The following is a 15,379-nucleotide window of genomic DNA, read 5'->3' on the forward strand; positions in this document are numbered from 1 at the left end:
CCCCGTGCTCCAATCCCCCCCCCGTGCTCCCCCCCCACCCCATCATACTTACCGATCCTGCTGGGGTCCCGTCCGTCTTCTCCCTGGGCGCCGCCATCTTCCAAAATGGCGGGCACATGCGCAGTGCGCCCGCCGAATCTGCCGGCCGGCAGATTCGTTCCAAAGTGCATTTTGATCACTGAGATAGATTATATCTCAGTGATCAAAATAAAAAAAATAATAAATGACCCCCCCCCTTTGTCACCCCCATAGGTAGGGACAATAAAAAAATAAAGAAATTTTTTTTTTCCACTAATGTTAGAATAGGGTTAGGGTTAGGGGTAGGGTTAGGGGTAGGGTTAGGGGTAGGGTTAGGGTTAGGGGTAGGGTTAGGGTTAGGGGTAGGGGTAGGGTTAGGGGTAGGGTTAGGGGTAGGGGTAGGGGTAGGGGTAGGGTTAGGGGTAGGGTTAGGGGTAGGGGTAGGGCTAGGGCTAGGGTTTCGGTATGTGCACACGTATTCTGGTCCTCTGCAGATTTTTCCGCTGCGGATTTGATAAATCTGCAGTGCTAAACCGCTGCGGATTTATGGCGGATTTACCGCGTTTTTTCTGCACATATCACTGCGGTTTTACAATTGCGATTTTCTATTGGAGCAGTTGTAAAACCGCTGCGGAATCCGCACAAAGAAGTGACATGCTGCGGAATGTAAACCGCTGAGTTTCCGTGCAACTGTAAGCTCATGGGAAACTGCTGCTTTTCCGCAGCATGTGCACATACCTTTAGAATTAGGCTATGTGCACACGGTGCGGATTTGGCTGCGGATTGGCCGCTGCGGATTCGCAGCAGTGTTCCATCAGGTGTACAGTACCATGTAAATATATGAAAAACCAAATCCGCTGTGCCCATGGTGCGGAAAATACCGCGCGGAAACGCTGCGTTGTATTTTCCGCAGCATGTCAATTCTTTGTGCGGATTCCGCAGCGTTTTACACCTGTTCCTCAATAGGAATCCGCAGGTGAAATCCGCACAAAAAACACTGGAAATCCGCGGAAAATCCGCAGGTAAAACGCAGTGCCTTTTACCCGCGGATTTTTCAAAAATGGTGCGGAAATATCTCACACGAATCCGCAACGTGGGCACATAGCCTTAGGGTTAGGGTTGGAATTAGGGTTGTGATTAGGGTTGTGATTAGGGTCATGGCTACAGTTGGGATTAGGGTTAGGGGTGAGGGGGGGTTAGTGTTGGAGGTAGATTTGAGGGGTTACCACTGTTTAGGCACATCAGGGGTCTCCAAACGCAACATGGCGTCACCATTGATTCCAGCCAATCTCGTATTCAAAAAGTCAAATGGTGCTCCCTCACTTCCGAGCCCTGACGTGTGCCCAAACAGTGGTTTACCCCCACATATGGGGTACCAGCATACTCAGGATAAACTGCGCAACAATTACTGGGGTCCAATTTCTCCTGTTACCCTTGTGAATCTAAAACAATGCTTGCTAAAACAAAATTTTTGAGGAAAGAAAAATGATTTTTTATTTTCACGGCTCTGCGTTGTAAACGTCTGTGAAGCACTTGGGGGTTCAAAGTGCTCACCACATATCTAGATAAGTTCCTTGGGGGGTCTAGTTTCTAATATGGGGTCACTTGTGGGGGGTTTCTACTGTTTAGGCACACCAGGGGCTCTGCAAACGCAATGTGACGCCCGCAGACCATTCCATCAAAGTCTGCATTTCAAAAGTCACTACTTCCCTTCTGAGTCCCAACGTGTGCCCAAACAGTGGTTTACCCCCACACATGGGGTATCAGCATACTCAGGAGAAACTGGACAACAACTTTTGGGGTCCAATTTCTCCTGTAACCCTTGGGAAAATAAAAAATTCTGGGCTAAATAATTATTTTTGAGGAAAGAAAACGTATTTATTATTTTCACGGCTCTGCATTATAAACTTCTATGAAGCACTTGGGGGTTCAAAGTGCTCACCACACATCTAGATAAGTTCCTTTCGGGGTCTAGTTTCCAAAATGGGGTCACTTGTGGGGGGTTTCTACTGTTTAGTCACATCAGGGGCTCTGCAAACGCAACGTGACGCCCGCAGAGCATTCCATCAAAGTCTGCATTTCAAAACGTCACTACTTCAATTCCGAGCCCCGGCATGTGCCCAAACAGTAGTTTACCCCCACATATGGGGTATCACCGTACTCAGGAGAAACTGGACAACAACTTTTGGGGTCAAATTTCTCCAGCTACCCTTGGGAAAATTAAAAAATTCTGGGCTAAATAATTATTTTTGAGGAAAGAAAACGTATTTATTATTTTCACGGCTCTGCATTATAAACTTCTATGAAGCACTTGGGGGTTCAAAGTGCTCACCACACATCTAGATAAGTTCCTTTCGGGGTCTAGTTTCCAAAATGTGGTCACTTGTGGGGGGTTTCTACTGTTAAGCCACATCAGGGGCTCTGCAAACGCAACGTGACGCCCTCAGAGCATTCCATCAAAGTCTGCATTTCAAAACGTCACTACTTCCCTTCTGAGCCCCGACGTGTGCCCAAACAGTGGTTTACCCCCAAACATGGGATATCAGCGTACTCAGGAGAAACTGGACAACAACTTTTGGGTCCAATTTCTCCTGTAACCCTTGGGAAAATAAAAAATTCTGGGCTAAATAATTATTTTTGAGGAAAGAAAACGTATTTATTATTTTCACGGCTCTGCATTATAAACTTCTATGAAGCACTTGGGGGTTCAAAGTGCTCACCACACATCTAGATAAGTTCCTTTGGGGGTCTAGTTTCCAAAATGGGGTCACTTGTGGGGGGTTTCTACTGTTAAGCCACATCAGGGGCTCTGCAAACGCAACGTGACGCCCACAGGGCATTCCATCAAAGTCTGCATTTCAAAACGTCACTACTTCACTTCCGAGCCCCGGCATGTGCCCAAACACTGATTTACCCCCACATATGGGGTATCAGCGTACTCAGGAGAAACTGGACAACAACTTTTGGGGTCAAATTTCTCCTGTTACCCTTGGGAAAATAAAAAATTGCAGGCTAAAAGATCATTTTTGAGAAAATAATTTTTTTTTTTATTTTCATGGCTCTGCGTTATAAACTTCTGTGAAGCACTTGGGGGTTCAAAGTCCTCACCACACATCTAGATTAGTTCCTTTGGGGGTCTAGTTTCCAAAATGGGGTCATTTCTGGGGGATCTCCAATGTTTAGGCACACAGGGGCTCTCCAAACGTGACATGGTGTCCGCTAATGATTGGAGCTAATTTTCCATTTAAAAAGCCAAATGGCGTGCCATCCCTTCCGAGCCCTGCCGTGCGCCCAAACAGTGGTTTACCCCCACATATGGGGTATCAGCCTACTCAGGACAAACTGGACAACAATATTTGTGGTCCAATTTCTCCTATTATCCTTGGCAAAATAGGAAATTCCAGGCTAAAAAATCATTTTTGAGGAAAGAAAAATTATTTTTTATTTTCATGGCTCTGCGTTATAAACTTCTGTGAAGCACCTGGGGGTTTAAAGTGCTCAATATGCATTTAGATAAGTTCCTTGGGGGGTCTAGTTTCCAAAATGGGGTCACTTGTGGGGGAGCTCCAATGTTTAGGCACACAGGGGCTCTCCAAACGCGACATGGTGTCCGCTAACAATTGGAGCTAATTTTCCATTCAAAAAGTCAAATGGCGCGCCTTCCCTTCCGAGCCCTGCCGAGTGCCCAAACAGTGGTTTACCCCCACATATGAGGTATCGACGTACTCGGGAGAAATTGCCCAACAAATTTTATGATCCATTTTATCCTAATGCCCATGTGAAAATGAAAAAATTGAGGCGAAAAGAATTTTTTTGTGAAAAAAAAGTACTTTTTCATTTTTACAGATCAATTTGTGAAGCACCTGAGGGTTTAAAGTGCTCACTAGGCATCTAAATAAGTTCCTTGGGGGGTCTAGTTTCCAAAATGGGGTCACTTGTGGGGGAGCGCCAATGTTTAGGCACACAGGAGCTATCCAAACGCGACATGGTGTCCGCTAACGATGGAAATAATTTTTCATTCAAAAAGTCAAATGGCGCTCCTTCCCTTCCGAGCCTTACCATGTGCCCAAACAGTGGTTTACCCCCACATGTGAGGTATTGGTGTACTCAGGAGAAATTGCCCAACACATTTTAGGATCCATTTTATCCTGTTGCCCATGTGAAAATGAAAAAATTGAGGCTAAAAGAATTTTTTTGTGAAAAAAAAGTACTTTTTCATTTTTACGGATCAATTTGTGAAGCACCTGGGGGTTCAAAGTGCTCACTATGCATCTCGATAAGTTCCTTGGGGCGTCTTGGTTCCAAAATGGGGTCACTTGTGGGGGAGCTCCAATTTTTAGGCACACGGGGGCTCTCCAAACGTGACATGGTGTCCGCTAAAGAGTGGAGCCAATTTTTGATTCAAAAAGTCAAATGGCGCTCCTTCCCTTCCAAGCCCTGCCGTGTGCCCAAACAGTGGTTTACCCCCACATATGAGGTATCAGCGTACTCAGGACAAATTGGACAACAACTTTCGTGGTTCAGTTTCTCCTTTTACCATTGGGAAAATAAAAAAATTGTTGCTAAAAGATCATTTTTGTGACTAAAAAGTTAAATGTTCATTTTTTCCTTCCATGTTGCTTCTGCTGCTGTGAAGCACCTGAAGGGTTAATAAACTTCTTGAATGTGGTTTTGAGTACCTTGAGGGGTGCAGTTTTTAGAATGGTGTCACTTTTGGGTATTTTCAGCCATATAGACCCCTCAAACTGACTTCAAATGTGAGGTGGTCCCTAAAAAAAATGGTTTTGTAAATTTCGTTGTAAAAATGAGAAATCGCTGGTCAAATTTTAACCCTTATAACTTCCTAACAAAAAAAAATTTTGTTTCCAAAATTGTGTTGATGTAAAGTAAACATGTGGAAATGTTATTTACTAACTATTTTGTGTCACATATCTCTCTGGTTTAACAGAATAAAAATTCAAAATGTGAAAATTGCGAAATTTTCAAAATTTTCGCCAAATTTCCGTTTTTATCACAAATAAACGCAGAATTTATTGACCTAAATTTACCACTAACATGAAGCCCAATATGTCACGAAAAAACAATCTCAGAACCGCTAGGATCCGTTGAAGCGTTCCTGAGTTATTACCTCATAAAGGGACACTGGTCAGAATTGCAAAAAACGGCAAGGTCTTTAAGGTCAAAATAGGCTGGGTCATGAAGGGGTTAACCTCTTTTGTGGTTAAACCAATGTAGATTCTACCACAAGGACACTCCATCGTAAATAAATCCCTTGGTCACGCAAGAAACATATTTCCTAATGTCAATGTTTTTAGATCGATCTTGGTTTTTAAATGTTTTCATTTTCACTAGATTGGCCCACACTTTACACAACCCACATGGGGTTTTGTCCTGTTTTTACCATGTTGGGGGTCCCTTATAATGGATGTGCACTAGAATATCACGTACTGTAAGTTATTTGAGTGTCTTGATACTACTGACGAGACTGGTAGGATAATTCTTTTCAAAATTGAATCTGTAAACGGTATATTCTAATTTTTTAAAAAATATTATTGAAATCTTTCCACTGATCATAAAAAGTGGTAATTAATCGTACTTGGGGGTCTTTAGATGTTTTTTTCTGAGAATAATTCTTATACAGAAAAATATTTTGTCGGGTTTGTTTTACCCTTTAGATTTTTGCGCTGCGAGTTTTACTTTAGAATGACACCAATCATTTTATCATGTGATGTACTGCAAAGTGAGAAAGAAACTCCTTGTGTGGAAGAAACAGCTGACAAAACGCAATTCTGTAGTTGTTTTTCGTTTTTTTATTTACAGCTTATTTTTACCATAAAACTGACAAGGTAATATGATTCGCCAGATCAGTACAATTACTGTGAACATGCACAGTTTTTGTTTTATTTAAGTAGTAAAGAAAAAATGTGAAATTTGTAAAGAAAAAAAACTTTGCCTGTGTTGCAGTAACATTTCCAATTTTCATGGTATGCAACTAGGTGAGGGCTTGTTTTTTGTGCCCTGAGCTGTTTTTATTGATATAATTTTGAGGTAGATTTTTATAGCCTGTCATTACATTCTTTTGTGCTGTTGCACGAAAAAATGCAATTCTAGAGTTTTTATTTTTTATTTAGGGTAATTTGAACTTTTATATATACCATATATTTTTTTCATTTCTTTTTTCAGTTCACTGCATTTAGTAGTCCCCTTAGGGGACTTGATCCTGCTATTGTCTAATCACAAGCTAGCTTTTACAGAAATGCCGTGATGACAGACATAGGAGTCTTCCTTAGAATCCAGGCCGACATGGCATCTCATCGGCATCCCGCAATTGTGTCACAGGAGTACCGATGAGCGGTTACAACAGTACACCCCCCTGCCAGCACGATTTAAATGTCACTATCACAGATTGACAGCAGTAGTTAACAGGTTAACAGCTGCAGCGGAACGCTCCCCCTACAGCTATTAGAAGCAGATAATGGTTGAATAATTTGTTTACCCATAGCATATATGTTAAAGGGAACCTGTCAGCAGATTTTGCCCCTATAAGAAGCGGCCACTGCCTTTCAGGACTTATCTACAGCATTCTATAATGCTGTAGCTAAGCCCCCGGTCTAACCGGCAAGTGAAGAAAAATAAGTGATGTTACACTCACCCGGGGGGGTCCGGTCCGATGGGTGTTGCAGGTCCAGGTGTGGCGCCTCCCATCTTCTTCTGACACCACCCTCCTTCTTCATTGTTCCCTGGCATCGGCACTCCTGCACAGGCATACTTCTCTGCCCTGTTGAGGGCAGTATAAAGCACTGCAGTGCACAGGCACTGGGAAAGGTCAGAGAAACCCAGCGCCTGTGCACTGCAGTACTTTGGTCTGCCCTCAACAGGGCAGAGAATTACGCGTGCACAGGAGCGTGATGTCAGGGAGCAATGAAGAAGCAGGAGGCTGGTGGCTCAAGAAGATGGGAGGCGCCGGACCCAGGGCCGCCATCAGGGCATGACAGCCGTGACTGGCGTATGGGGCCCGGTGAGCAGAGGGGGCCCGCATCGGGCCCCGTCTCATCTGGTCACCGGGCCCCCCCTGCAGGCGCTGCGGCAGCGGCACACTATTGACGTGCGGGCCCGCGTCCGCACGTCAATAGTTAACAGCCGCCAGCCAGTCTGAGGCTGGCAGCTGAATAAGGCCGCAGTGCGCACTCGCCGGCGTCGCCGGCGTCTGACGTCATTGTCAGCCGCCGGGCCCGGCGAGTGCGTCTGTGTGGAGCCTGGGGGGATCTTCTCCCGGCGCAGGAGCATGGCCAGGTAAGAAGTCGTGGTTTTTTTTTTTCTTTGAGAGCTGCTGCGATCCAGGGGGGCCCGGGGGGCAGGATGATGGACACACAGGGGCAGAAATGCTGGACACAGTGGGACAGAAATGCTGGACACAGTGAGGCAGAATGGTGGACACACAGGGGCAGAAATGCTGGACACAGTGGGACAGAATGGTGGACACACAGTGGGGCAGAATGCTGGACACACAGGGGCAGAATGGTGGACACACAGTGGGGCAGAATGCTGGCCACACAGGGGCAGAAATGCTGGACACAGTGGGGCAGAAATGCTGGACACAGTGGGGCAGAAATGCTGGACACAGTGGGGCAGAAATGCTGGACACAGTGGGACAGAATGGTAGACACACAGGGGCAGAAATGCTGGACACAGTGGGGCAGAAATGCTGGACACAGTGGGGCAGAATGGTGGACACACAGGGGCAGAAATGCTGGACACAGTGGGACAGAATGGTGGACACACAGGGGCAGAAATGCTGGACACAGTGGGGCAGAAATGCTGGACACAGTGGGGCAGAATGGTGGACACACAGTGGGGCAGAATGCTGGACACACAGGGGCAGAATGGTGGACACACAGGGGCAGAAATGCTGGACACAGTGGGGCAGAAATGCTGGACACAGTGGGGCAGAAATGCTGGACACAGTGGGGCAGAAATGCTGGACACAGTGGAGCAGAATGGTGGATACAGGGGCAGAAATGCTGGACACAGTGGGACAGAATGGTGGACACACAGGGGCAGAAATGCTGGACACAGTGGGGCAGAATGCTGGACACACAGTGGGGCAGAATGCTGGACACACAGTGGGGCAGAATGCTGGACACACAGTGGGGCAGAATGCTGGAGACAGTGGGGCAGAATGCTGGACACACAGTGGGGCAGAATGCTGGAGACAGTGCGGCAGAATGCTGGAGACAGTGGGGCAGAATGCTGGAGACAGTGACAGGGGCAGAAATGCTGGACACAGTGGGGCAGAATGCTGGACACAGTGACAGGGGCAGAATGCTGGACACAGGGGCAGAATGCTGGACACTGGGGCAGAATGCGAGACACAGTGGGGCAGAATGCTGGACACCGTGGGGCAGAATGCTGGACACAGTGGGGCAGAATGCTGGACACACAGTGGGGCAGAATGTTGGAGACAGTGACAGGGGCAGAATGCTGGACACAGTGGGGCAGAATGCTGGACACAGTGGGGCAGAAATGCTGGACACAGTGACAGGGGCAGAATGCTGGACACAGTGACAGGTGCAGAATGCTGGACACAGGGGCAGACTGTGAGACCCAGGGGCAGAATGCTGGACACAGTGACAGGGGCAGAATGCTGGACACAGTGACAGGTGCAGGATGCTGGACACAGGGGCAGACTGTGAGACCCAGGGGCAGAATGCTGGACATTGGGGCAGAATGCGAGACACGGGGCAGAATGGAGATACGGGGCATGATTGGAGACACGGGGCAGGATGAAAGACATGGGGGCATGACTGGAGACAGATGGGGCAGGATTGGAGACAGATGGGGCAGAATGGAGACACGGGGCATGATTGGAGACAAGTGTCAGGATTGCAGACATGGGGGCATGGTTGGAGACATAGGGGGCAGAATGGAGACATGGGGCATGATTGGAGACACTGGGGGCAGAATTGGAGACAGATCGTGCAGGATCATGGGGCAGGATGGATATGATGGAGACAGATGGGGCAGGATGGAGAGATCACATGGGGCGATCATATGGGGCAGGATGGGGAGATCATATGGGGAAGAATGGATACTCATGAGGGCAGGATGGGAGAACATCTGGCTGACGCCAGGAATGAGACACACGGGGCCAGGCTGGGGGATATTATTAATACCATAGGGGCTAATTTAGGGATATTATTACTGCAGTGATGTATTTATTTTATTTTTTGAGTATACTGTTTTAAATGGGGGGCGGTCCTGTTACTGTATAGAGTGATACTATGTCGCCTTCTTCATGTGGTGTAATGTAGAAGTGAAAAATTAAGTAATGTGTTCTGCAAGCGGAGCTCGAGATAACTGTGTTATTTCCTGCAGAGAGAAGTCCTGGCTGGATGAAATGATGGCGGTCTGTGCTGGATGAAAGATGAAGGACTTCACCTAGAGACGTCACTGGTGAGTCAGTGTGTTACCTATACACTGACACTATACACTGTATACAGAGCTCCTGTGTATAATTTCACTAGTGATCACTATATTATCTGTACACAGACACTGCATACTAAGTACAGATCTCCTGTGTATAATGGCACTTATGGTGATAGTATGGTGCTTTTTTTTAAATTACTGATCAGAATTGTAGTATTCAGTCACTATGTGGTGGTAATATGTGGTCTGGACATGGTGTTGTGGTATTTGTTCCTTGTATGTGATATTATTCGATCACTGTGGTGGTAATATGTCATCTGGTCATGGTGTTGTGGTATTTGTTCCTTCTATGTGATATTATTGGGTATTTTAAAAATTGAAAAATAAATAAAAATATACCTAAATTGTATTGCATATTTTAACAAATATTTAATAGGTTACAGTAGAGTAGGGCCCGGCCAAAAGTGTCTACCGTGTTATGGTGGCGGCTTAAAAAATCTTTTGGCCAAAACAAAAGCTGCCTGCTATATGTGTGATCTGGTGATGGGAACTGTTAATGTGTGATTGGTGAGAAGTGGAGTTTTTCCAAGAGAGAGCGGTGGGACTGTGGACAGTTCGAGGGGTGGAGCCTGGAGGCGGGGCTGGGGTGGAGCCTAGGCGAAGTCTTAAGGGGGCCCCGAAAATTTTGCCAGTATGGGGCCCCGAAATTTCTAGTGGCAGCCCTGGCCGGACCTGCGACACCCATCGGACCGGACCGCCCCCGGGGGAGTATAATATAACTTATTTTTCTTCACTTGCAGGTCGGACCGGGGGTTTATTTACAGCATTACAGAAAGCTGTAGATAAGCCCTGAAAGGCAGTGGTCGCATCTTATAGCTTTCCACAGAAAGATAGCCTTCCTGAAGAAGAAGCCATGAGCTTCGAAACGCGTTGAATAAACCACCCGAACATCTTATAACTATATCTGGATCCATCATTTGTCACAGCAGTGTGGATTTTATCCACATTCATCTATTATGAAGGTTCTTTGTTTGATACACACTAGAAGGTGCAAGACAGTCAGAGTAACGCTAGTTGGTGTGAACCCGCTGCGCCACGGCCAGTCTTACCTAGGAGGGGTGTAACTAAGTGACTACCAGGTATTTGCTAATGCCTCTGATGGTGAGGATAGACTTGGCTCCGGTAGTCACTAGGTACCACTCCAATGCAGTCACTGGGTCTGCGGAAACTGACCAAAAGATCAGAGGCACGCTACAAGGTACATTGGAGTGAAACTGATGTGTAGTCAGGCAGTCCAAGGTTGAGGATGAGGCAGGTAGCACCGGCGCATGCTGGATATCAGATGCACCATACTCATTAACCAGCCAACATCTCTTAATGAATAAGCTTACTTTACTACAGTGTACTCTTTTTACACCAGTCTTAATGAATCGCCCCTTGGCTCTGACACAGCATTTGGAGCCTAAAATAACAGGGGTCAAAAAATCCAGCCTAAAAGAAAAAAGAATTGATGCTGGTGGAGAAGTATGCTCTTGAATAAAGAATATTTGAGATAATAGTGGGTAACACGGTGGCTCAGTGGTTAGCAAAATGACCTTGCAGCACTGAAACCTGAGAGCAAATCCTACAAGAGCAATGACACCAATGTTAGCGAAAGCTTCCTCCTACACTTACCATAAAAAATAGATTACTATGCTTACAATGAAATACACCTTAGTGTCTCTGAATGAGGAAATTAGATTTTGATCCCCACTGAGGTCAGGGACTAATGATAGTGAGGTCACTTATCGTATAGTGTTGCAGAATATGTTGGCGCTGTGTAAGCAACTGAAATAAAGTAAACTTTCATTTTGAAATCATGGGATTACCGTATACGATTATGCAACAGTGAAAAGTTGATCCACTGTGTTTTTCTTTTATTTTGATATTTCTTTCAAAACCTTGAGCAGCCAATGTTCTTGAAATATTTAGTACAGTGCAAATTTGTGTAATGCCCATGTTGTCTATTGTACAAATGGAATAAAAAAAAAATAAGGTACGGTCTTTAAAATTATCATCCTGTGTATGGTTCTTGGCAGCATACTGTATGTTCACTGGATAATGTGCTGTCAAGAAAGATGATATTTAAACGGCATCGAAATGTCAATTAAACTGCATTAACATGTGTTTAGCTAATATAAAAATCATACCAGGCATATACAGTTTAACTCAATAATGGAAAATCTTTAAAAAAATGTATGCAAATGAAGGCACATTGGTGCTTCTTTGGCCTTGCCTATCCCTTCGTGTGTAAGGTGATGAGAAGATGATGCCGTGTCAACATGAAGTTGAATTGTATAGTCATGTTTATTGTGATAGTGTTTTATATAAAACTGCATTTTATCCATAGCCCATGTTCACACTTTCAGTATTTGGTCAGTATTTTACATCTGCATTTCTAATTCAAAAACAAAGAGTGGGTGAAAAATACAGAAGTGGTGACGTGTTTCTACAGGGTTGGCCATTTATATGGATACGCCTGGGTGGGCCATTTATAAAGATAAATCCAAAATGGCTGACTACAAAATGGCCGCCATGGTCACCACCCATCTTGAAAAGTTTTCCCCCTCATATATACTAATGTGCCACAAACACGAAGTTGATATCACCAAGCATTCCCATTTTATTTAGGTGTATCCATATACATGGCCCATCCAGGTTTATCCCCATGTATGGCCCACCTTGTATTATACTTTTCCTCTGATGGTTCCACTCCAGTTTTGGCTTATAAATACTGATGTAAAATACTGACCGTGTCAACAGGGCACACAGAGCAGGGGGAATGCAGTAGAAAGTCAGAGCCTTGTCTCCTGAGCTGTTCACTTTTAAGAAGGTCTTGTGAGCAATCGAAGGGGGTCTCAGGACACGTTGCTGCACTAATCTGCTCAGAAATAATGGACCTAAAACATATAAGATAGCTCCAAAGAGTTAAAGGGGTGGGTCTAATTAAAAGTACATTTCATTCTGAATCCCTACCTATTTAATGACAATATATATATATATATATATATATATATATATTTGGCCTAAAATATAAAGTAAATGTGCCATCTTTAACTTTAGACCTTGTAGAGATCATTTCATCTTCAACTTGCTTAACAATTCACAATAACAGTAATTTTGACCACTGCCCACTATCTAACTGCTATTCTATTTTTTCCCTACTTCCTTTTTGATGACACTTCGAAGCGTTATCAGGGGCAGAGGCAGGAATGTTCACTTCAAGAGCTGGGCTAGTCCCTGCATGCTGTGCTTTATGCGCTATGCACAATGACAGCAAACTTTCCGTTCCAGGCTATTAGAGACTTTTTAATTGTGCATTAAATTGAATTTATTTGTCGGTAACTGAATTTTGAGAAAAATTCAGCTAAGCTGGCGAATTCAAATTTCAAAATGTCTACTCATTTCAAGAACCAGCTGAATAGCCAGGTTCCCTCATACCTAGTCTGTATCTTTTGTTTGGCAAGAACCCTGGGTCCTTATCCCATGGACTTCTGGGTAAACAGGATAGACTAATGGCAAGAACTGGCACAGTACGCTAGGGGCTTATTGTTGTGTTCAGCCTCTAGTGTACTTTCAAAGATAGCGTTCAGCATAGCTGGTGACTTTGTCACACTCAAGCAGACCAGGTTATCTGCCGCAAGTTTGTAAAAGTTAACTTTTGTCAAATTAGTCAAGCAGGGTCAGTAACAACTTTCATTCACCCACAGCTAATGCTAATCTTGATTTTGCAAGTGCCAATGGCCCATGCTTAGAAGACATCTCCTCCTTCTCCTTATCTATCATGTTAACTATACTGTAGTTCTGCTGGTCTTGGAGATGTCATTGCTGCCCATAAATTGCTAGGCATCTCCTAGCATAGCCCATCCCAACTCCCCATGAGCTTCCGCTGCTGCTAATGCCACTCCACAGCAATATATCACCTTTCTGTCCACTGTGTATTATAGTGCTACACCATACTAATGCTCCACATACAGCTGTTAGAGGCAGATGATGGCTGAATAACACAGACCTCATCTGCCGGAAAAGATGCTGGCTCAACTTTAGAAAGGGTTAACATGTCCCTATGGTCAAATTATTTTCATTCTTCTCTAAGGGTCTCCAAATTTTTGTCCAGGCCATTTACATTTGTTTTTGGAGGGTTTTTTTCAGTTTTAATACTGAACCACAATTTAGTTTTCCATGTTGATCAACAATTTAAAAGCAGTGTCGGAATTTCATTACGTTGAGATTCAGTAAATTTCAAATGAAAATGACTTTTGTCAGTCTCAAGTAATTTCAGTGACCATTGTGGGCTCTTCTCACTTTAACAGAAGGGTACAAACAGTTTTGTCCACATCTGTAGGTTCCCCCAAAGTAATTTCAGAACCGAATATGTCCCTGAAAACAATGAGGTCTGAAAATTTCTTTGAAAAAAATGAAAAATTGAAGCTAAATTTTAAATCTTATACATATCAACCTAAGGTCCTAAAGTGCAATAACATAAAGTATAATGTGTCCTTAAAACAATCCCAACAAGAATGAGATAAATTCAAACACTCCAAAGTTATTGGTACATAAAATGACACATGTCAAATTTGACAATAAAATTTTGAATTTGAAAAATGTGGCCTGATCACTAAGGGGTTAAGAAAGGATGGACACGTCTGTCCTTATGACAGTACAGGAATGTTCAAACTCAGTTTTTGAAAAATTAAAAAACCTTTTCAAGCAGAAACCTTCTGGGAAGGCTTCAGATGAGTTTTTTCTTCCTGAAGCATTTCTTGAAGAGATTTTGAAGGGTTTTAAAAGAATTATTCCTAATGCATTCTCTGCAGCCTTTTGATTGCCCAATGTCTAGTTTGGAGAAGTTTTCTTCAGGATAATTTTCAAAAGTGTGACATGCACCTCCTTTTTTCCACCAGGCGTTTTTCCAAATTTCATTATGAAGAAATAAGTTAAAGAAAACTTCCCATGTGGACAGCTAAGCAGATTTCTTCAAAAAATTAATTTTCCAAGCATTTTCAAGAAGTTTTTATTTTAGAGGGAATCTGTTGCAAAAACTGAAAAAAAATCAGTGTGAACATGACAAAAGCTATTTTTGCAGAAAACGTCTACCAATCACAGCAAAGCTTTTTCCCCCAAAAAAATAATAATAATAATTTTAAAATACAATAGTTGATCGTTGATTGGTAACTATGGGTAACAAAGAGGATTTTTAGTCAGTTTTGATAAATGACTATTGATAATTTGTAGCAAATCTCAGTTTAGCAGGTAACTGATCATTTACATGGCTCTATTATCAGCATATTTCTTGGGAAGATCAGAAATCTTGGACGGTGATTTCACTTTATAAGTACTATTAAATATAACTTCTAAAAAGTTATTTTTTAATAGAAGGAACATTTTTCATCTTTAAAAATTAATTTGCTTAAATAAAAATCTAAATATGTTTACGAATTTGGAAATTCCTTAATGAACTCCCTCTAAATAAAAGTTGCAAGTCTTTATTACTAATTGAAAATGTGGCATTCAAACATTATATGTATAAAGACTCCTATATATTGCATTCTCATAGGAGTAATCAGTTCATATCTGAGCCCAATTTTGTGTATGATTAATGAGAAATATGTCCAAAGCCTTTATCTGACCAGTCAGTGCTTAACAAATATTTGATATTCAAAGTTCCTGTGCAATGTCCATGGTGTGCATACAACTACAAGTCTATCTGGCGGTGTAAATATTGCATAACATGATGAAGTCACTGTTCCGTTCTGTAAAGGTTACCGACGTATATATCACTCACAGTAGTCAATGCCATGTTCACTTGCAGAATGGGGCAAGGGTTTTTCTGTGTGTGGTTGGTCATATTGCAGATCTTGGCAACACTAGAAGCAAAACTGTAAGTACAGAATAA

At 43.4% G+C, this 15,379-nt stretch overlaps 1 protein-coding gene across 1 annotated transcript in view; it reads left to right on the top strand.

The window, feature by feature from the left end:
• The first annotated feature begins 15,289 nt into the window (after nucleotides 1-15,289).
• Nucleotides 15,290-15,379, top strand: part of LOC138667806 (alpha-2-macroglobulin-like) — a 66,456-nt gene continuing 66,366 nt past the window's right edge. Inside the window, exon 1 of the mRNA XM_069755897.1 lies at nucleotides 15,290-15,364. Coding sequence (XP_069611998.1) covers nucleotides 15,297-15,364 — 68 coding nt within the window. The 5' untranslated portion in view covers nucleotides 15,290-15,296. The remainder of the gene's footprint in view (nucleotides 15,365-15,379) is intronic.

This window comes from Ranitomeya imitator, chromosome 2 (genome assembly GCF_032444005.1).
Source record: "Ranitomeya imitator isolate aRanImi1 chromosome 2, aRanImi1.pri, whole genome shotgun sequence".
Lineage (NCBI taxonomy): Eukaryota > Metazoa > Chordata > Amphibia > Anura > Dendrobatidae > Ranitomeya > Ranitomeya imitator.